We start from the raw sequence: 21,579 nt of genomic DNA, 5'->3' as shown, positions 1-21,579 counted from the left end.
GGTAAAGCCACATAAAATATATTTTGATGTATGAATGATATTCATCCACATATCACTTAATAATTGTAGGCAACTGTGTTTTTTTTTCTTCCTTTTTGTCATTTCTTGTTCTGGACAGAAATTATAGATACAAGTTCAGCGTGCGCACACATTGTTCAGGAAATTTATTTTAGATGATTGTAATGTCATGTTTCGTTGTTAAACACTGACTTGATGAAAGTCAAGTCATGATTGCAGACCAAAAGAAAAATCCCAAGGCAGGGTTACTGACCTGGTAGCCTGGCTGCCCCTGGGTGGGTCCGGGGCGGGCATGGGGTTCTGGGGGTGCTTCGTCTCTGGGCTGGGGCCCTGGCTAGGCCTTGGGGGCTTGGGTCCTGGTTGGTGTGTCGCCGGGATTGTGGGCGGGTGGGTGTATAGGGGCTTAGCCCTGGCGCGGGGTGCCGCCGGTGCATCGAGCCACCTGAGGGGCTCTTCAACCGGTGGGGGAGGCTGTTACATCTTTGCAGGAGTTCTCCTCTCTCCAGGAACTCACTCTGCAGGTGGGGGAGAGATATAGGAGAAGTGGAGGAAGAACTCAGTCTGGGTGTCTATTGTCTTGTGTAGTCTGGGAGATGAGTGGATGATGGGGTGGGTGCAGTTTTCTCTGTGGTGGGGTCGGGTGGGCTGCCCCGGGCTCTGTGGGGCTGGGCGGCGCTGCTGAACTGGGCGCCGGTCCGGATGGGCCTGAGCCCTCTTTCCCTGGTGGGTTCCAGAGTATGGGGGTGCCTACTGGGGTCAGCGGGGCAGCTGGATGATGGGCCACTTGCCCCTCCCTTCCTTCCCTCCCCATCTCCAGCTGCCTCCCTCTTCCCGCTCCACCACAATCACCCACACATGCAGGGCCGTGGGGTGAAGGTGTGTCACCAGGGTGCAGGGGAGGCATCCCCCCTTCTGTCCCACTCTGGCTGCCTGTGCCTCAATTTTATCCCACAACTTAGACATTCACATTACTCACACTCTCATAACACATACATATAGGACCTTGGGGGTGGGCATGCTACACGGCATCCATTTTTTGCCCTTTATCACCGTTCCTCTTCTCCACTGTTTTTCTTTCCCCACCTCTCTTTCTTTCTCCCTTTTCTTCCCCCAGTCATGTCTGTCCCATTTGTAGCAAGTGAAATAAAATAAAATAAACAATAAAAACAAAGGTCAATTAAATGGACCAATACGGCAAGGCCGGGATGGTCCATTTGGTAAAGTAAATCCGTTGGACATCTTTCTTGGCCTTTAGACAATAATTCTGATGGCAAAAGAACCAAACGGGACAGGTGGGGGAAAAAAAAAAAAAGAAAAATCCCAAGGCAGACTCAGACTGATATATTTAGTGCTTTAATGTGGAAGTAAGTAGAGTTTAGGTAACAAAGACAGTTGGTAATCTGTGTTTTAATGAGTGGGCAGGCAGGTAAATTTGCAAAGAGCTTACAGACTTTTGCTTGTCTGAGTCAAGATGGAGGATGGGGATGGGATGCACTGTTCCGAGGCTTCGGCGCGTGTGTTGCGACATTTCACAAAGCTTTTATGAAGCGCTCTCTGAGCCTTGCTTCTTTAAGGACAAGGGATGTCACTGATGATGGATGGACATAATATGCTTGAAGTATATGAAGTATGCTACTACTATAATACTCACCAGTTGTGTTTTTGTTTTCTTTGCAAAGTATTTGCTGTGTGCCAAGCAACTGGGGTACAACAACACCTGATCTATGGGTATCATCTATGCAGTTGCATATATCCAAGCCTTTGCAGGCTTGCTGTGGGATACTTGTACACCCCTGCCTCCTCAGTACCATGTGAAAGGGTTTCTGCCAAAGCTGGAGAGGTTATTACCTAAAAGAAAAACCTACCAGCGTGGAAAGAAAATATTATTTCTTACTTTTTATCATTTCAGTATTCAAAAGCATAATCCCTGTCCCATCATTGTAAAACATTGGAAGAGTTTTAACATAAACGTCTCGTATCCTGTTGGATTTATTTAAACACTGACTGTAATCATATGGACATTTATAGACTTCTGTTTGTTTTAATTTTAAAAAAGTGTTTTTGGTAGTGATTATACACAGATACTGTTGTAAGACAGCTAAAAGGCCACGACAATAAAAGTTTTGAACAGCAGGGGGGTATTGTGTGCAAATGAAGCTGGAAAGCTTCAACGCTTCATGAGACTTCATCTGGCCATCAGCACTGGAGAGATAAACTCCAGCATTCTGAGTGCACAAGGTGTCAGTTAAACTGGAGGGCAGCAAAACCAAGGAATTCCTGGGAGAGAAGATGAGAAGGTGAACCACACACAAGGAGATAATTCTAGATAGTTAGGCTTAGACCCTGTCATTACCATGTATAGCTACCTAAACAATCTGGCAATAAGTGGGGGAAAAGTCTATCCTTAAGTATTACAGATGATGAGATAATGGCACTCAGGTGTGATGAAACAGCTGCTGTAGCCCCTGACCACGCCTACTGGAAACCCCAGTTACACAAACACCTGAGAGCTGGAGAGACAGCAAGAGGGCATAGCAAAAACAGAAGGGGGGGGGGCTCTGTGGAGCAATAAGTGCTGGAAAGATTTCATGTTATTTATATCTTCAGTTAAGTAACAGTTTGTTTAGGCTCAGGTAATGTTTTTTTAATAGACTTTAAAAAAATTTAAATAATCAATTCAGCTTTTTTTCAGTTTGTGTCCTTCTTCACTGTAGCCAAGCTTCATATCTTTATCCAGCATATCTTCAATACCTCCTCTTAGTATGTCCTCACTTTGTCTCCAAACTGCTCAACCTGATCTGTCTCTCTGATATAGTCATTTCTAATCCTGTCCCTCCTGGTGACTCCCAATAAAAATCCTACAATTTTCAGCTCCACCACCCTGAGCTCGACTTCCTGCCTTTTTGTTAGTGTCGTTGTTTCTTGCTCTTGCTAGTGTCACACTCTTGCTGCTGTCCTTCTGTCACAAATCAAAAAATATATAACAAATACCTTAAATAAGCAGACACTATAAGGTTAAATATGTTTTGATTTCCTGTGCAGGCTTTTTGTGTATTGTGGCTTAAAAATGTAAAATTTACAGACCCCTGTGCTATAACCCCCCCCCCCCCCCCCCCCCCGCACCAGTGGTTCAGGTTCAGGTTACTTTATGTGTACCTGTGGGTTTAGTCTGCAGATGGTGAGTCATCCATCCACATTTTCCAAAACAGACAGACAAAAGATAACCATAATACAACATAATGAAGAAAAATAATGATAATAAAAAAAAATGATAAAAAATGCCCAGCATGGTTTTATGTTGTTGCTTCACAGCATGAAGGTTTGATCCTTGCTGTGTGGAGTTTGCATGTTCTCTCTTTGCTCCCGTGGGTTTTCTCTGGTTGCTCCAGTTTCCTCCTGCACGCAAAAAATATGATTGTTCGGTTAATTGGTGCTTTTAAATTGGCCATAGTTGGAGATGTATGAGTGTGTGGTTGTTTGTCTCTTTGTTTTAGAACTGCGATGGATTTGTGACCTATCTGGGGTGTACTCTATCTTGGCCAATGGTGAAGGATCGCTGGCAAATAAATTTAAATCATTGTATCATTGTGATATTAATAAATGAAATTAAGACATCACAAAAGACTGCTGGAAAATAGTATTTAATTTTATTCACACATACTATACATTTACAATGCACCACACGAGCAAACTGCCAGTGTGTATAGTTATTTGTATATTATCAGTAAAGTCGTGTGAAATAACACATTTCAATTTTTTATTCAGTTGGCATTGAGAGTTTGGAGTCTATGTCAGGAATGCACCTACCAAGCTTATTATTACTGCAGCTATAACTTATGAGATGAGGTGCAAAGGTTGGAAAAGACTTGTTGGGTGCATCCAAACTGATCAACACAACATGTGTATGTGTGTTTCCATCATGTAAAAATCTGCCTTAATGTGTCCCCAAAATAATTCCACCCCATTCAGGGCATTTTGTGATGAGCCACCTGGTCTCAGCGCCACATCAGTCAGGTGGAATAATTTTCTTGTTAACCAGCTCCAATAAGCCACCTGAACACTACAGACGCAAGATGGAAATTGGAGTATAATGTGCTAAAATAGATTTAGATTTGGAATAAAACCTGACATCCTAGCAGCTCCAAACCAAAACTCTGCCGTCACAGACGTTTCATTTTCATAAAGCACAGTGGCGTGCTCTCAAATTCCAATTATTTCTGGAGTTCAGCTGTCAGATCAGCTTTCTTGTTGGAACAAATCGCAAATAAGTAAAATAAGAGTAAGACGCTGAAATGTTTAATGTGAGTCTAGTACTTTTTTTTTCTTAGATAAACAGGGATATAATAAATTGGTAAACTAACAGTGAGATGGAGTCCATTACAAGTGGTGTTTTTCTAGTAGTGATCTCTACTTTGCCCCAGCAGACCAAAGAAGTGAAGACACATTTTTTAATCATGTTACCACTTCATTTGGTCTAATGTTGGAGACGGTATGCGTTAGTGTTGCACCAAACGTCTGAGAGTACAGGTGAAAATTAGTTTTCAGACTCTGTGGGAGTTAATTTAACTTGTCAGTCCCCGCCGAGCAAAGTAAAAGATCAAATCAAGCCCTTAAATTACAAAGGATGCAACGGTGTGTATCTGTTATTTAATGTCTTGTGGAAGTCACACAAGTTCACATGGTATATCGGGTTGAGTGTGGAAGCCCGTGGAAAGCTGATTTAAATGCATTTAGTAACTCATTAAAAGTTGCTACAGTTTTTTTATACTTTTTAAAAAAAAATTCATAATGGAGTTTGTGTATACTTGGTACATAATATATAGTATGTAAAGGCACTGACAGGTACTTCAGCCCACCACACAGTTAGTTCCCGATGTCACTTGTTTGCCTCACTTGAGATCCATGCAGGCTTCTTGTTTTTTGGTTTCACATAATCCCAATAACAGCAGACAGCGGCAACATAAACCTAAACCCCAGACTTCAAATAGTCCCTTGATGAATTTATGGGTGATATTACAGACACTGTGTCTATGTTTTTCTACAGTCTGTACGTGCTTTTAACATCCTGATTGCATCAGCTGTCTGAGCCTGTACAGAATTAGAGTGCCGTGTTAATATCTCACCAGCTCTGGCTGGCAGTACAAAGGCAGTCACAGTAAAACATCTCCCTCGTATGTGAGACTCTGCCAGATAAGCAAGGGTTGATCTTTTTGCACGAAACCAAGCATTTTACTAATTTGAATTGCTGCACTGGAACAGAGTTCAAAGCAGAGCTGCGATTTGCGGCTGCTTTCTCATGAGAGAGGAGGCCAGCTCTGTTGGCAGTAAGACGAGCCGCTGATTGTTCCACTCTCCATGGGCCTCTCAGATGAAGATGGAGAGTATTGCAGGACAACAATCATCTGAAAGTACACAAATTTTACTGAGCCGAGCATTGTAAGACAGACCACACAAATAGCAACACTCACAGATAGGAAGTAGGGAGAGAAGAGAGAAAAAAATACTTAATTTGTCGCTCCAGAACTGGTGTTATGAATTTTGTGAAATTATTACTGAATCCATCTGTTGCAATTTCATCCAAATTCTACATCTGCAGCTCCATATCATTGGACTGCACATCACTTGAGCTTTTGGTGAAATAAAACACAATCATTTAATTCTTAAAACCCCCCAGAGGTGTTCACAAGTGAATATGACTTTAAAATTATAGGCTCAGTCATACCAGGTAGTGATACAGCAAACTGATCTGGGCTTTGTTGCAGAGGCTTACAGAATTTATTATGTTTTTACAAAATGACTATTTTCAGAGATATTTTATAAGCTACTGCAGTTTTGAAGCTAATGGCTAATGCACAAAAAGGACAAAAAGATTCTTAAGTTTGTTTGTTTGTTTCTTTCCCTTTATCACTTGTTATCCTGGAGTTCCCTCAGCTTATTCATTAGCTTTAAGGGAGGGGTATCAAACATATTGCATGTTGATGTCAGTATTAACATACTGAAGTGTATGGAAAGTAGTTCAATGAATGATAAAGAGGTTAAATGCTACTTTTTATTTAGGTTTTAATTTCCTGGGATGTGGATGTTATGAGCAGTGTTGGTCAAGTTACTTGAAAAAAGTAATCAGTAACGAATTACTGATTACTTCCCCCAAAAAGTAATCCCGTTACTTCACTGATTACTTATTTTCAAAAGTAATTAATTACTTAGTTACTTAGTTACTTTTTAAAAACACGATTTACAACCTGAATAGGTAATAAAGTGATAGATCTTTCAGCCCAATTCTACTTTTTCTGCATAATCGATCATACAAAATGTAATCAAATGGAAAAGTCTCTTTTTAAATCTTGTTTTATTAGTTTTAATCTTTTAACTTTATGGATTAAGCAAAAATTTAATTATATGCAACATTCTCTGACTGGAAGAAATTTGTTTAACATTTAAACCTATTTTCTGCACATTCCAGCACATAAAATAAAATATTTAAAATAATATATTTTTTTGTGTTTACACTCAGTCTTTCAAATAGATGCAAGTGCAACACAGCAGAAAATAAATAAAATCAAAGACTAGCGGTCCTGTTGCTCTATTTTCACCTGTAAAGCAGGAGTGGAGTAGGTGGAGGTTTGCTCTGGTGCAGGTGTGCCGCAGCGGTCAGTTGAAGAATCCGCGAGTTTCTCTGTGAATTTCCCATTACGTGGTGCTTGCTTGGAACTTTAGGGGGGTTTTTTTCGCTGTAAAAAGACGTTTTCTTCCCACGCACAACGGACACTAATGTTTTTGTCACTTTTTATGGAGTCAAACTCAAAGTAAGGTCAGTACTTCCACGCTTTAAACGCTGCACGGTCATACTCTCTCCCGCACTCAATATATTATCCATTCTTGGATCTGCACACAGCTGTTGCCACGGATGTCACACTCGCTTACATCACTGTCATGAGACATTCTCACAAATAAATCACGGTTTTAGTAATGCAGTAACGCAGCGTTCCTACGGGAAAGTAACGGTAATCTAATTACCGTTTTTGCAATAGTAATCTCTTACTTTACTCGTTACTTGAAAAAAGTATTCGGATTACAGTAACGCATTACTTGTAACGCGTTACTGCCCATCTCTGGTTATGAGACATACTTTAACATTGTACTTGCTCTTCTGAAAACATCTCAGGAAGCCCATCGGACCGTAAATGTAAATAGATGGTTCATTGAATATGAACATTTTTTCATATAAAGGGAAAAGTGTAGTTTTAATTTTTCATGTTTCCATGCAGTGTAGCATGAGCACTAATGGCTTTGAGATGCCTGCTTTAAGGTTATTGTGCACAAATTGGTGGTTTGGCAGTTAGCTGATACAGTTACTGATACTATCATCCTGGTTTCACACATTCAAATGTCAGTGCAAGTGTAATGTAATAAGTTGAAATGTGGTGGTGACGACAGCACAAGCTTTGTGGAAATGTTGTAGATTTTACAGCTATTCACCTGATTGTGTCCAAATTATTTTCCTTTACCTGACTAAGCAGTTTTGTTGTCTAAACCAAACCAAACTACAAACAAAAATGAAAAAAAATGTCTGACTACTACAGAGAGGAAACCTCAGCACCAGTGAATTTCTTTGTCCAGGACTCTTTGCAGTCCTGTGAAAAATTAAACCCCATGATTTAAGAGCCAAGTAGAAGTAGATTTAAGTAATCGTTTTCTTTATAATGATCTCACAGCACTATGGAGAAATTTTTACTGTTCTGTATAGAACTGCTTTATGTCACTGAGATTTGTGGGCATTAATTTGCATAGATCTCTCAAGAGGCACAGGAATTCATTTGGATGAGATCTGGATTTTGACTGGACCATTGATTCTTTTTTTATCCATTTTCTTGTGGATTTGCTTTTTTGTTGATGGTGATTGTCCTGTTGCATGACCAAGTTTCAGCTAGGCTTTAGCTGTTTTACAGATGACCTCCCATTTGACTCTAGAATACGGAGTAGTTCACAGTTTACTCAGTAACTGCAAGGTGTCCGGGTTCTGTGGCTGCAAAGCAAACCCAAACCCCTCCACCACCGTGTTTGACAGCTGGTATTTGGTGTTTGTGCTGATATGCTGTGTTTGGTTTTCACCAAACATGCCACAATGTCAGACATCGCCACTTAGATCTCATCAGTCCAAAGAACATTGATCTACAAGTCTTGTGGTTTGTTCATGTGCAGCTTTGTAAACCTAAACTGTGCTATCTCCTTCTAGAGGTCTTTCTCTTGGCAGCCCTTCAAAACAAGATATACTTGTTTGATCTGTTTCAAATTGTACTGTCATGAACTTTTTGGAGCTGTTGGGTTTTTCTCAGTTTCTCTGAGCATTGCACCATTTGACCTTTGGATACATTTGCTGGGACGTCTGCACAATATCGTACAATTGTGTTAACACCACACCAGCAAACTGCCAAAACCTCTGTTTTTATAGATATGATATTAATTAATCAGTCCTGTGAAAACAGTCTCCTTGTTTTCATGTGACTGTGTGAATTTATTCAATAATAAATAAATACAAAGCAGTTGTGCTTGTTGTGTCCCACTACATGGAACCAATGGGAAAACAGCATGCATTTCCAAAAAACCAAGAAATAACTGAACTTTGACAAGGTGTGTATATTTCCTACTGATCCAAAGGTTATCAACACAACTCAATTCAAGAGAAATAATTTAATTTTGAATTTTCTGCATTTTCAAACACATGAATAGATACTGGTAGATTGATTTTGTTTGTGTGGGTTGGTTTAGTTTGAGTTAATCCAGTTAAAACTCAGTAGATTCCACCTGTGACTGCCAAGTCATAGCTATGGGAATTTGTGTCCTTGAACTGAAATGAGCCAGACTGTATATCTGGGTGTTCATATTATGCAAATATGGCTAACTCCTGATTTTGTTGTCCTGTTTTTCCAGAATGCAGGAGAGGGACCTACAGAGCATGTACGGAAGGGCGCTGCTGCTGACCGTCTGTATGGTGTCTCTCTGGGGACAGCTGACCAGTGCATCATCACATAGGAGCCACATAGGTACACTGCATGTCCTTCCATTCATTAGTTTCCCATTGACCAGTGGCTGAACAGAGTGCTATCTTTCATAAATCATTGTTCATTCATACTATACAGAAACTCAGAAACACACACACAGCAGGATGTTCTGGGCAGGATGCCCAGAACAAATAAAATCTGTTACTATGTCTGATCAACCTCTGTAGTGAAGAAACTCAGGAAAGCATATAGTCACTGTATTATCCCATTAAAAGCCAGCAAAATCTTGTGAAATGATTTTTTTTGAAAATAATGAGCTTGTTTGACTTCAAGATGGGCAGAAAAGCAAAAACCAGGAGCAGCAGACTGTGACAAACACACCAGCAGAATACATATTTAAAGGCAATTCATGCTCAGTTAGAACAAAAACAAACACATGCTATCACTGTGCTCACATTGTCCTTGAAATGTCTAGTTAAGTAGATTGTAATGATTATTGAGAGAAGCCAATAAATTTCCCTGCATACACTTCTTTGTAATTTACTTCCCAGGGATTTATACCAGTACCTGTTAGGAATTATGCATGCATACTGCGTTATTAAATTTTTATTCTGAGCTGTAAATCATCACTTTAAGTTATTATTTTACTTGCTATGATGGGCTAACATTTCCCCCCAAAAATGTAACACCTGATGTGTTTTCTGATGTGGAAGGATTACAGTTGAGTGCTTTCACTGGATCCATTCTGACCAAAGTGGTACCACAGTCACAGCATGTCAGACCCAATTCCTTATAGCTCAGCCACATGTTATGGTCACATTTCACCTCAATGACTTTTTAAAAAGAAATTGATATGATTTGTTCAACTTTCTTGGCTTCTAAACAGCAAGGCAAAGATGTACTTTAAGGTTGTGTTTTGTGCACATTAAAATTCAACAGTTTAGCAGTCTTGTAAGTCAAGCATCAAATGGAAAAAAGTAATACCAGTACACTAAGTGCATGCATGCGTCTCGGTGTGTGTGTGTGCGTGTGTGTGTTTGAAGCAGAGGACAAGACCTTTCAAAGCGATTTTCCTTAATGGAGAGATGGCCTGATCCCTGGGCGTAACGGTAGAAACTGTGACTACACATTGAGATAATGAGCCTTATTCCACTGGAGGACAAACAGCACACAGTGGCTAGAGGGAAACAGCTCCATGTTAGCTGAAAACATATAACCAGCAAAAGACTTTGATAGAGCCAAAACAGGATAGACTACACAAGGAGACTGTACATATTATATGTCACAAATGGATTGCACTACATACCTTGTCTGTGTATGTTCAAATCAAATCAAAAACAGGCTGAAAAAGTTTCGACAGCAAATATAACTGTATGTCAACCTGTTTTTTGACTTTGCTATTGCTAGATTAATAATTTGATTCATCATTCACTTCTAGGTGCACAGCTATTGAATATTTTCTTGTTAACTTAAGGTATACGTTTTAGTAAAATGTAATCATTCCACTTTTTAAATCAGTATGGAGAGCTCCACCACATCTAACTTTGTGTTCCTGTGTCCTAAACCAGCATTATTCACATTTACTTATTTCACTATAACAGATTCAGTGTTCTATAAAACACATTTCCATTACACAACCAGTGATATTGTTTTGCATCTTAAATCATTTTTACTTTATATTGTAAGTGCATTGTATATAACTGCACCAACATCAACCGAACAATCAAACATAATAAAATAAAACAACTAAACATAATAAAAATAGAATTTTTCCACTGTGAACACACAACATTCAAAACAAATACAATGTGAAATGTATACATGATGTGCAAGAGTGGAAAGCAGTCTCACCAGCTTTTCCTCAAGAAATATAAAATAAAATATGGAACATTCCAAAATATGGAACATAAAAGATAAAATACAATATATGGACAAACGCAACATACCTTTCCATACTCTTCTGTGTGCTTTGGCGTTTCACATTTTTCATTGTTTGAACAAAGACCCCCGGTACTCATAAAGAATTATTTACACATTGTGATGTACGATAATGTGCTTTTAGCTCTGTGACAGCAGTGTGGGGCAGGGCTTTTCCTGGAATAATGACCATGCACAAAGGCCCATAAAGGAAAGGTGCTCTGACTTTGACTGGTCTGCACAGGCTGAGCTTACCTCACCCAACATCTTTCAGATAAACTGAAACCACAAGCCACACATAATAACATAATTACATAGTGTATATAACCCGATCACCTCTCATTTCATGATTTTTCCTAAAATGGATTTATTTGCCATATAGTTAATTTTGAGGTGTATGAGGAAACTACATCAGTCATTTTCACCCCAGTAGAATCAATGTAAAATGCTGCACTCAGCAGGCCTGTTTACACACGTTTTGATGTGAAGGCTGTTATAATATGAGTCAGAACTAATGATATGTGACTGATGAATTAAATATGTAGGAAGGTATAGTGAGATAAAATAACAAATTATTATTTTCACTGCTCTGGCTGTGCAGAGTAGTTGGGGGAACCATAGATGAACTGAACAGAGAGTCCAGAGTGTGGAGAACTTACCCGAGCAAGCAAAGGGTGAAAGCTGGAGCACAGCAGCAGAATTGGATGTGTTTTAGGTGATCTGTAATGATAATAATTATCTAAATCATTTCAACCCTATAACTGAATCCTAACAGCTGACTTTGTCAAATATTTATTATAATTACAAAGACTAGGTGACACTTAACAACTTAATTCCTTCAGGAAATTACTTCTTTGCCTTTGCTGGGGTCAAAATGTCCACATACTTTGGCCATGTTTCATATTGTTTCTGTTTTGGAGTGAGCATCAGGACAGCTTGCCTTTTCGCCTACTCGTGTAATAAACTATCCATCCATCCAGCCATCTTCATCCGCTTTATCCGAGGCCGGGTCGCGGGGGCAGCAGCCTAAGCAAAGAGGCCCAGACCTCCCTCTCCCCAGCCACCTCCTCCAGCTTGTCCGGGGGAACACCAAGGCGTTCCCAGGCCAGCCGAGAGATATAATCTCTCCAGCGTGTCCTGGGTCTGCCCCGGGGCCTCCTCCCGGTGGGACATGCCTGGAACACCTCGCCCAGGGGGCATCCTTGTCAGATGCCCAAACCACCTCAGCTGGCTCCTTTCGATGTGGAGCAGCAGCGGCTCTACTCTGAGCCCCTCCCGGATGGCCGAACTTCTCACCCTATCTCTAAGGGAGAGGCCAGCCACCCTTCGGAGGAAGCTCATTTCTGCCGCTTGTATCCGCGATCTCGTTCTTTCGGTCACTACCCACAGCTCGTGGCCATAGGTGAGGGTAGGGACGTAGATCGACCGGTAAATTGAGAGCTTCGCTTTTACACTCAGCTCCCTCTTCACCACGACGGACCGGTGCAGCGTCCGCATTACTGCAGCTGCAGCCCCAATCCGTCTGTCGATCTCCGGCTCCCTTCTCCCATCACTCGCGAACAAGACCCCGAGATACTTGAACTCCTCCACTTGGGGCAGGAACTCTTCCCTGACCCGGAGTGGGCACTCCACCCTTTTCCGGCTGAGAACCATGGCCTCAGATTTGGAGGTGCTGATCCTCATTCCCGTGCTTCACACTCGGCTGCGAACCGTTCCAGTGCGAGCTGGAGGCCCTCACCCGATGAAGCCAACAGAACCACATCATCTGCAAAAATCAGAGATGAGATTCTGAGGCCACCAAAGCGAAAGCCCTCCGCCACTTGGCTGCGCCTAGAAATCCTGTCCATAAAAATTATGAACAGAACCGGTAATAAACTAATCATTCCAATCATTCCATGATTGGAGTAATAAACTAATCATTCCAATCAATATGTTCTGTATATATCTCTCTAGACTGACAGTAGAACACCAAATCCGACTAGTTTGAGTGCAAACATGCTGGATAAACCATTAAATCATCAGGCTTACATTGAACTCTCATTGTTTTTGCATTTGTCCCACTCATGTGGTTTGTGTGCTTATTCCTGTGATTTATTAGGAGAGAGAGAGGGCCAATGAAAGTAGTCTGGCCCTGTTCTGCCCGGGCTGCGCTGACACTTCTGTAATCACGTAGCCTGTCCCTGAGCTACAGAGGTCAAGCCAAGGTGCGCCCAATAAACAAACCTCTTTAGCCCTTCTGTTTACTGAAGTGGGGGCTTTGCCAAAGCAATTGAACCTTTCACCATTGCCTGACTGGAGCATGCTGAGCTTACAGCGTGCACACATAACCCCTGTAATAAGACCACTGCATCCCCCAAAGCACTATCTACATTCATTAGCCGGTCATGAAAGACTGGAGAGGGAGATGAAGGGCGAGAGAGGGCGCAAGAAGAAGAAGAGTGGTCCAGCAAGAGAGAGAGAACCAGCGTGATAACAACTACCTTTCGGCTTTACAATTTGTTTTGGTCCCATCGATAGGATTTAGACTGATGTTGTGGCCTGGTCAAATGGGAGCCTCATTACTCAGCTATTTAGATGCTTGGACACTTTCTTTTAACAGCAGCTCAATCTGCTTCATTTAAAAAGCAGGAATGAAGCTCTTTGTGGATTGTTGGTCAGTGTCTGTGAGGGGAAATGTAGGAGAGAGGAAAACAGGCGTGAAAAACACATTTCCCACTGAGGCTGTGCGATGCAACATGGCAGCAGCTCCCACTCGTTGAGAGAGGGAAAAGAAAACGCTCTAAGCAGTGCTGTTTACAGGTCGTAAACTTTGCTAGATTTTAAAATATCAAGCATTAAGCCACATGGCTCATGGATAACTACACAAATTGCAAAATGACTTCAGGGATCAGCTTTACACTCCGGTTCTATATTCACATGCACACAAGGGGCCATGCCGCCTTATTAATAAGATGAAACTGCACTGGCTCTCATTTGAATAGAGTAGAATATTTCCATATTTGCTTATGGTGGAGACTTTCTAAAAACTGCGTGATGCACTCTAATGGTTTGTTCTCGAGCTGATTTTTATGCTTTGGGGGATTTTTTTTTGTATTCTATGCAAATTGGTTTCAACTTTTTTCACTCTTAACCAAATTAATGGCAGAATCCAACAAAAAAGTTTTTGTTCCCCACACTGTCCCCATCAGAATAATTTCTGGAAAAAAGATATATTAGGATGTGTCACATTAATACAAATTATGAATTAAAATATGCTTACTAGATAAATTAGACTTGTTTTCCTGTGCCAGCCTGGAGGGAAGGAAGACTATGAAAAAGAGCTTTTCATGCTTGATGGATCTTGATGAGAATCAGGCGGCAGCAGAGCGCTTTTTCTTAGTGTTTAAAGGCTTAGATCATTTTAGAAACTCAAAATAATATAATTTGTTACTATCCAACTTTGAATAGCCTTGGGGTAGATTTAGTCATTGTGTTTTGAACAGTGATTTTTTTTCTTCACAGTGGAAGAAATATTAAAATGAAATTGCTTGATTATTGAAAAAGTTGTTTTATCCTGTGCATGTCTCTTTGGTTTATACTTAACTCATTTATGCTTCTCTCTGTATTCCCATTTCCACAGATCACCAAATAAGCAAAAAACACTGAAAGTGAAAATAAATATAAAGTTATCTTCCACTGTGGCTGCTAATGAAGACTGCATGAAAAAGTGAATACAGTGTTGTAAAGATATTCGTATTCAAATATTCTTGATGAGATATGGATTAGTCTTCTTAACTGTTAAAATACCTCAAAATGGTAATATTCATGTTTATTATTAAAATTGTTCCCTTTGATATAAATACATTTTTGACAAGACCTTCCAAGTAACTTCACTTAGCTAACTTTAGATGTTTTGCTGGTCTAAATTCTATTATTGTTCAATATCTTCAGCCCTAACAACGTGATGCTATACATTTATAAAAATATATAAAAAAGCCATAAATAAACAGTATCCTCCATAGACACACACACTCTCTCTGTCTTACACACACACACACACACACACACACACACACACACACACACACACACACACACTTTATAATAAGAAGTGAAAACCATACTCAAAGATGCACCCAGCCGGTTGAATGAAAAATGCTCACTGAATGCAAGTTCTCATTGCCTGTGTTGCCTGCCGCATGTATAAATGTGTTCCTGTTCAGCTAGCATACTTTAAATTTTGATGACATAGTGCAAAAATTGTAATTGCATTTTAAGTCCCAGGAGACGTTCTAAAAATGTCAAACACCCATGATTAAAGATACAAATGAGTACAAATAAGAATAGCTATATTTAGGCTTAAAGGTTTTTTTTAATGATTGCAAACTGACAGTGAGACAAAACCCTTTTAAAACTTGGACTAGACAATAGATAAATAATGAAATAAAACACAATTTATTTATTTATTTATTTTAAAAAACATAAAAGTGGTCTATTAAATGTGATTAGAACCAGTGATCAAGGTGCGAGAGAAATATTAATGATTTGGGGAAAAAAATAGTTTATTAAATTAACAAATTGCTGCTAATGTAGTTAAGTTTTTTGGGTTTTTGTTGTTTTGTTTTTGAGCTCCCTAATCCCAGAGAGGGGATTTGATTCTCCCACTTAAAATGAAAGACAAATATCAGGTTGACTTAAACAGACTTTTTAGCTAAGACTGATGAATAGGCACACCAAAGTGCGGGTTTTCTTGGAGATTTCCAGAATGGGTCATACAAAGCAAAAATTGTTAAACCTGTGCCAGAGTTAAATAGCACTGGCAAGTTAAAATATTATACAGCAGCACTGCTTGACGCCAGCATTAGTCCTGCCCTTTTGCCAATTGGCTAATCGTTAGTGCTGCAGAATGCATTAGACTAATTGCTGTTTAATCCAGAGACTGCTATATCTTGTCATAATATCAATTGATTTTAAATAGAGGTCTCCTTGCGATTGATTTGAGTCCACCAAAAGGATCAAGTGGATTTTTCTGTGTCATATTTTTTTTTTCATTTTGAGACTTCATCATATGTATCTATTCCAATTTCCTGACTTGTATAAGGACCTGTAATGCAGTAAATTTACTGTATCTGGGTCTCTGTTGGTGTGTGGTAGTATTCATTAGCCTTCTGCACAGTCCACATCAGGTCAGTGTGGAACCCTTGCCCAGAGATAGCATGACATTATACGAAGCGGCTGAGGAACAGGTCATCCCCACCCTGGGGATGTGCGGGGATGCGGCAGTGGAGCATTTGTCCTGACATTTGGAGAGCAGGTGGACAACACAATGGTGGGGAGGTAGTAAGCAGAGGGAGATTGAGATGGAGATGTGGGGCTGTTTGAGATGCACTGTGGGGATGACGGGGGTCAGCTCGCCCCATCTCCCAGTGGCAGGTCCTGAGATTAGAAAACCATCAAACGTCCTCTGCTATACACATCTGAATGGCAGCTATAGATGAGCCGTGAGTGGCTGTGTGTGGCCTTGGTTCTATCCTCTGTGTGTGTGGTTGTGTAGCTGACAGAGGGGAACAAGGGGACACTGTATGTGCTGAGAGAATATCAATAGTTTTATTCACATACACAGAGGAATCAAAGTTCAAGCATGATAGTTGGGAATTGTAGCATTGTGGCATTAGTACAGGACATAGTGTTAAAGGACAATTTTTGTTTTTGCTTATGTGATTATCCTTATTGTCTGTTCTAAAAATATAAATGACTGTTATACTATAAAATAAAACATTTTCCCCCAAATTCTGTTACAATCATCACAATTTAGCATCAGGGTCTGACCTACCATAAAACCACTCAAACTATACTCTGAATCTACATATTGCTCACATCCAAGGGTCTGTGTAAAGTAAATTTGTTTAGTGCTCTCTCACATGATGCCAAAATAACTGTCTAGACTGTAAGCATCAATTCTATGCGTGAAAAGGCCTGCAAATTTAGATAACCTACAGTGTGAAAAGAGCACCAAATGTGTTAGATGTCTAAATATCTATTTTATAATACGTTACGTAATTGTGAGCGTATTAAAAATACAGTTATGGTCAGAAGTTTACATACCCATGATAGCCCATTAAGAGTGTAATTATGGGCTTTTAATGATTTCTTTGAATTGTCTTTCCAAGTTGGGATAATTGTATAGCATACATCTTTATTGACTTTAAAAAACGAAAATTTATTTCAGATTTTCTCTAATCCACAAGGTCAAGAGGGTCAAATGAATACAAATACTTAAAAACTGTACATTGTCATTTAACTTAATAAGATCTTCGCTAGCATAAAATGGTTTTGTTTTACAGCATTGATTAGATTGACCAATACTCAGAACAGTGGGAAAGTCCAAGGAACTATGTACTGGAAACTGCTGGAACACCAACGCCGCTGTTGACAATAAAGAAAAAAATTTTTTATTGTCATAGACAGAGACGGCACTGACAAAGAAAGAAGCCCCTGCTCCAAAATCGACACCTTTAAGCTCAACTGAAAGTCCACATGGACATTCAACATGACAGTGGCCTCCTGTATTTCAACCTATTTTTAACCCATAACCAGTTTAACAATAGAACCACCAGTAGGGGTATAAATGACCCCCTTGGCGGTTCTAATGTTAAAATGAACCCCAAATGGCCAAATATCCAGCCAGAATTATGCCAGAAGCTTGTTGATAGTTACCAGAAGTTTCTGGTCAAGGTGCAACTTGCTGAAGAACATAGGGAAATTCAAACCTGTTCACCCAATAAGATGTGTATATCTATATATATATAGATAGATAGATAGATATGCACTCACCCCCATTTTTACCTCAACACAGGTTTGTTTTGGTTCCCTCCCTTATTTGTTTGCAGTCTCAACAGACCAGTTAGATGGGTTCATGAGTATGACTCCATGGGGAAAAGATTGTCTCTGCACAGAAAACACAATAGCTGTGGTGGTTCTGTGGCTGCCCATATAAATGTGGGAAAGACATGGCAATGCTAGAAATGTATTTAGGTTTGGGATCCTGACAATTTAACAGTTTACCAATAATGTTTAACACTTTCTGGTAGGTACTATCAATGATATTACAGAGTATTGTGACAGCGTGTATGCAGATTATTACACCAATTTGTAATCTTGTTTGTCTGTTAATTCAGCAGACAAATGCTTGGTATGGCATTATTTGTCAGTAATGGCTGGGGAAATGTGGATAAACTGTTGGCTTGTTCACAACCTCTGTAATTGTCTCACTGAGCTGTTACAACATTCCATGGTCCCAACAATTAACCTGACGGAGAGCCAAAACAAATATAAAACACAATAATGCAACAAAACAACAAAAAAAGTGTCCAAAGCTACAAAAATGAATAAGCTATACTAAAACAGATTCATAATTATTGTCTATACTTTTACTACATTAGGGTCAATCCACATCTAGTCAATAGTTTCTAGAAAACAATGTATTCTCAAGACAACACTGACTGGCATAATAGCTTAGAGTAAAATTTGTCCCAGTGTTTTATTGCAGCAGAAAGGACACATACTGTGCCAAAATCAGATCCGCCAGAAGTCTTCCATCTCCATTCCCGCTCTAATTACAGCTCAAATGTAAACCCATTATCCCTCGCCACATTATGAGTTACCTCTAGCTATTCTGAAACTCAAAGAAATGAGGATTTTTGGATTTTGATAGAAATCGAAGGAGAGCCTGGTGATAACGATTTGAGCTGATGAATGCAATTAGTGAAGAAGTGCTAACAGCATGGTAGTAATTGGGTCTTACAAACTAAAAGCCTGCCCTTACCCAGCAATTAAAGCAACCCCCTTTAAAGTTAGTCAATTGTATTGCTGTTAATGGCCTATGCTTGGCTAAAGCTTAGCGTTAGGAGGCACAGACCCCTTTCATATTGGCAACAGCGCAGGTCCTTATCACAAGGTTTCTGTGCCGTGTTGAAATCTTAATGCGTCGAAGAATTTTTGAAGTGATTAATTTGTTTGTGATGGTGATTCTTTGCTCCACAGACTGTGTTTTATGAGAGGTTTGATGCATACTGCTACATAACATTAACTCTGAAATTAGTTACAGTTTATATTTCATAAAGAAGAATAGTCCCATTGTTAAGCTTTTAACATAATGTAGTTAATGTGTGGGTAGTTTTGCTAAAATTAAATGAAAGAAAGAGAAGCACCATGCTCATAACTCTGATGGTTATTTTTTAATTTGCAATTACGCAGGTTAATGTTTTAGCCCATATTGAATCCTTCAGTTTTTATACATTGTAAAATGTGACCTGTGAAATATCAGGGTAAAGGTTACATAATAATTTGGTGCAGAGGTCAGACTTCACCCAGCTGCATCATGAATTCTTTGTGATGTTCAGGCAGTTATGTTTTTTCCACTTGTGGAAAAAAAAATCTCTTCATCCTCCCAGTTTTTGTCAGTGAAGTAATAGCAGCACGTATACCAGAGTAAATCGCAGATTATTCACTAGTTCTCTGATATGTGTTTTCAAAGGAAATTGAAAGACCAGTTATATGAGATGACGGCTCATATACACCAATCAGCCACATACAATCTGTTGCAAACCAGGTTCAGCAGCTTCTGGTACAGAACAGTTCACTATGTTCAGGGACAGCATCCTTATAAACCCGATGATCCAATCCAAAATCGACAGTGATTAGACGGATCTGTATCTCGGGTCAAAATGCTAGACATGAAAAGCAGGATAAATGCAATTCTGACCAGCATTAGTATGAGTATTTTTGAAGGAGCAACTCTAGGCTATGAGATTATAACATATTAATACTTACTCTGAGTTATGTTTTTTCAGAGTGGCTCATTCTGTAGAGTGTATCATAGTAGTTTGATAGTTTCAGAGAAGCAGACAGGAAAGCCTCGTCATGAAGGAAACTGAAGCAGACAGGTGCAGCCGTACTGAAAGCAGGCTGAGATGTGTCAGTGCAGAACCAATCAGACAGAGGCAGGAGAGAAAGGAAACTGAAAAACACAGTACAGACTTTCCGTTTGTTGACATTTTGAGAGAATTCAAATGATGTACTTGCATAGAGCGGCATGACGTGCACACCTATGACAGTGCATCTTAAAGCTGTGTATCAAAAGCTAACACATATAACATTTCTGTAGTCTGAGCAGATAGTCTAGTAGTTTGGGGGGTTTTGCAAATTCAGTTTTAACCACATCTATCTTATCAAACACGTTTGATATTTACAACTGCACCATTTCTTTCGTGTGCTGTGATTACAGACTTCAAAGAAAATGTCCCACTATCGAGTCTGTAGTGAACTCAAGCCAAAGAATCATAAATGAAAGTCTGCAAAACAAAATATACAGAAATCTTTTTGGTATGGTCCTAGTTAGAGGTTATATAAAGAGAAATATTTGTTGATTAATTAAGAATCTCTCCTTAGAAAGCTCTAGGTGTGAACACTAGAATTCATATAAGTTTAAGACAAATTGCCTGTAGTCAAGTCAGGTCAGTAATATTAAAGAGCAACAGTCAGAAATAGCAGTCAGCAATCAGCGCCCCTTTGCTACAACCTGTTTCAAAATATGAGGGATGTCTCTTTCTAAATTGTCATGTGGTATTATTTGAAGATGTCTGACAAGATGTTGGGAAAGTTTATTATCCTTTCTAAGAGCTAATTCCTTTTACTTAATGTTACAGATTTTCAGCTCCCAGTCATAAATTTAACACATTTCCCTTAAAAACAGTCCCAAGAAACCTCTTTTCCAAGCAGTTTGATAATATAAATCGTAACAAACACTTTATGAAACTCATCATCCATTCGGCTTGGGGTAGTTTCCTCTTTTCTTTTAAAGCAGTGCTATGCTAGGTCTGGTGGTTATTCACTAGAGGCTGGATACTGACTGAATAAAGTGAAATATAAGCTTCTGAAATGTAGTCTATCAATTGCTTGCCTCCATCTTCTGGCTGCGCTCCATGACTTTTCGCCTTCTGGCTCACATTTCCTCAGGAATGAAGTGCAGTGCCGAGTGTCCACATCGGACCATAAAAACAGCAACCGAGGCAAGTTTATGTGAATGGACTGGAACATAAAAAGTAATGGGTGGGACCATTGGAGTTCTTCTGAAATGGCTTTTTTAAAAGGTTTGTCGACATATTTTTCAGCAAGATGGTCTATTAAAAAGAGGAACATTTATATTGAGCTGTCAGTGGGTGGACGGGTCAGATGCTCCTTTAATAGTGTCCTCAGGCGGCCCGCAATTCAACAGGGGATCAGTGCCGGTGGCTGCCTCACCACTAACGAGATAATATTGTTTTCTAGGACAAGGTTTGATTTAGAGCAACTGGTTAAATATACCTCTCAGTTAGCAGCATTGTTAATGTAATTACATGACAGTTTGATTTAGAGCAGAATAATCTCTGATCCTCAGCTATGAATAACTGGAAACAAACCATTAGTCTTATTTTCAGACTGAGCTTGTTGCTCCACTTTTACCACAGGCTCCTATGTCTAATGAAGATGGATCTTTCTGCAGTAGAAATGATTGTGGTTCAGCCATTGTTATAGAAATGTACGATTTAACTGAGGTTACTCATCTCCTTTTTCCCCCCTGAACCAATCCACTGTTTCATGATGCTGCACCTGTCACTCAGCT

At 39.7% G+C, this 21,579-nt stretch overlaps 1 protein-coding gene across 3 annotated transcripts in view; it reads left to right on the top strand.

Annotated features, from left to right (window-relative positions):
- The window catches only part of tafa3a (TAFA chemokine like family member 3a), a 105,343-nt gene that overhangs the window by 59,280 nt on the left and 24,484 nt on the right, over positions 1 to 21,579 (top strand). For all 3 annotated transcript variants that reach the window (XM_084929349.1, XM_084929350.1, XM_084929351.1), the window contains one exon: positions 8,950 to 9,062. In XM_084929349.1, coding sequence (XP_084785475.1) covers positions 8,950 to 9,062 — 113 coding nt within the window. The remainder of the gene's footprint in view (positions 1 to 8,949; positions 9,063 to 21,579) is intronic.

Source organism: Perissodus microlepis, chromosome 5 (genome assembly GCF_051167445.1).
Source record: "Perissodus microlepis isolate ML-2025 ecotype Zambia chromosome 5, ASM5116744v1, whole genome shotgun sequence".
NCBI classification, from domain to species: Eukaryota; Metazoa; Chordata; class Actinopteri; order Cichliformes; family Cichlidae; genus Perissodus; species Perissodus microlepis.
The sequence above is the reverse complement of the archived record's forward strand: the minus strand, read 5'-3'. Positions and strand labels throughout refer to the sequence as shown.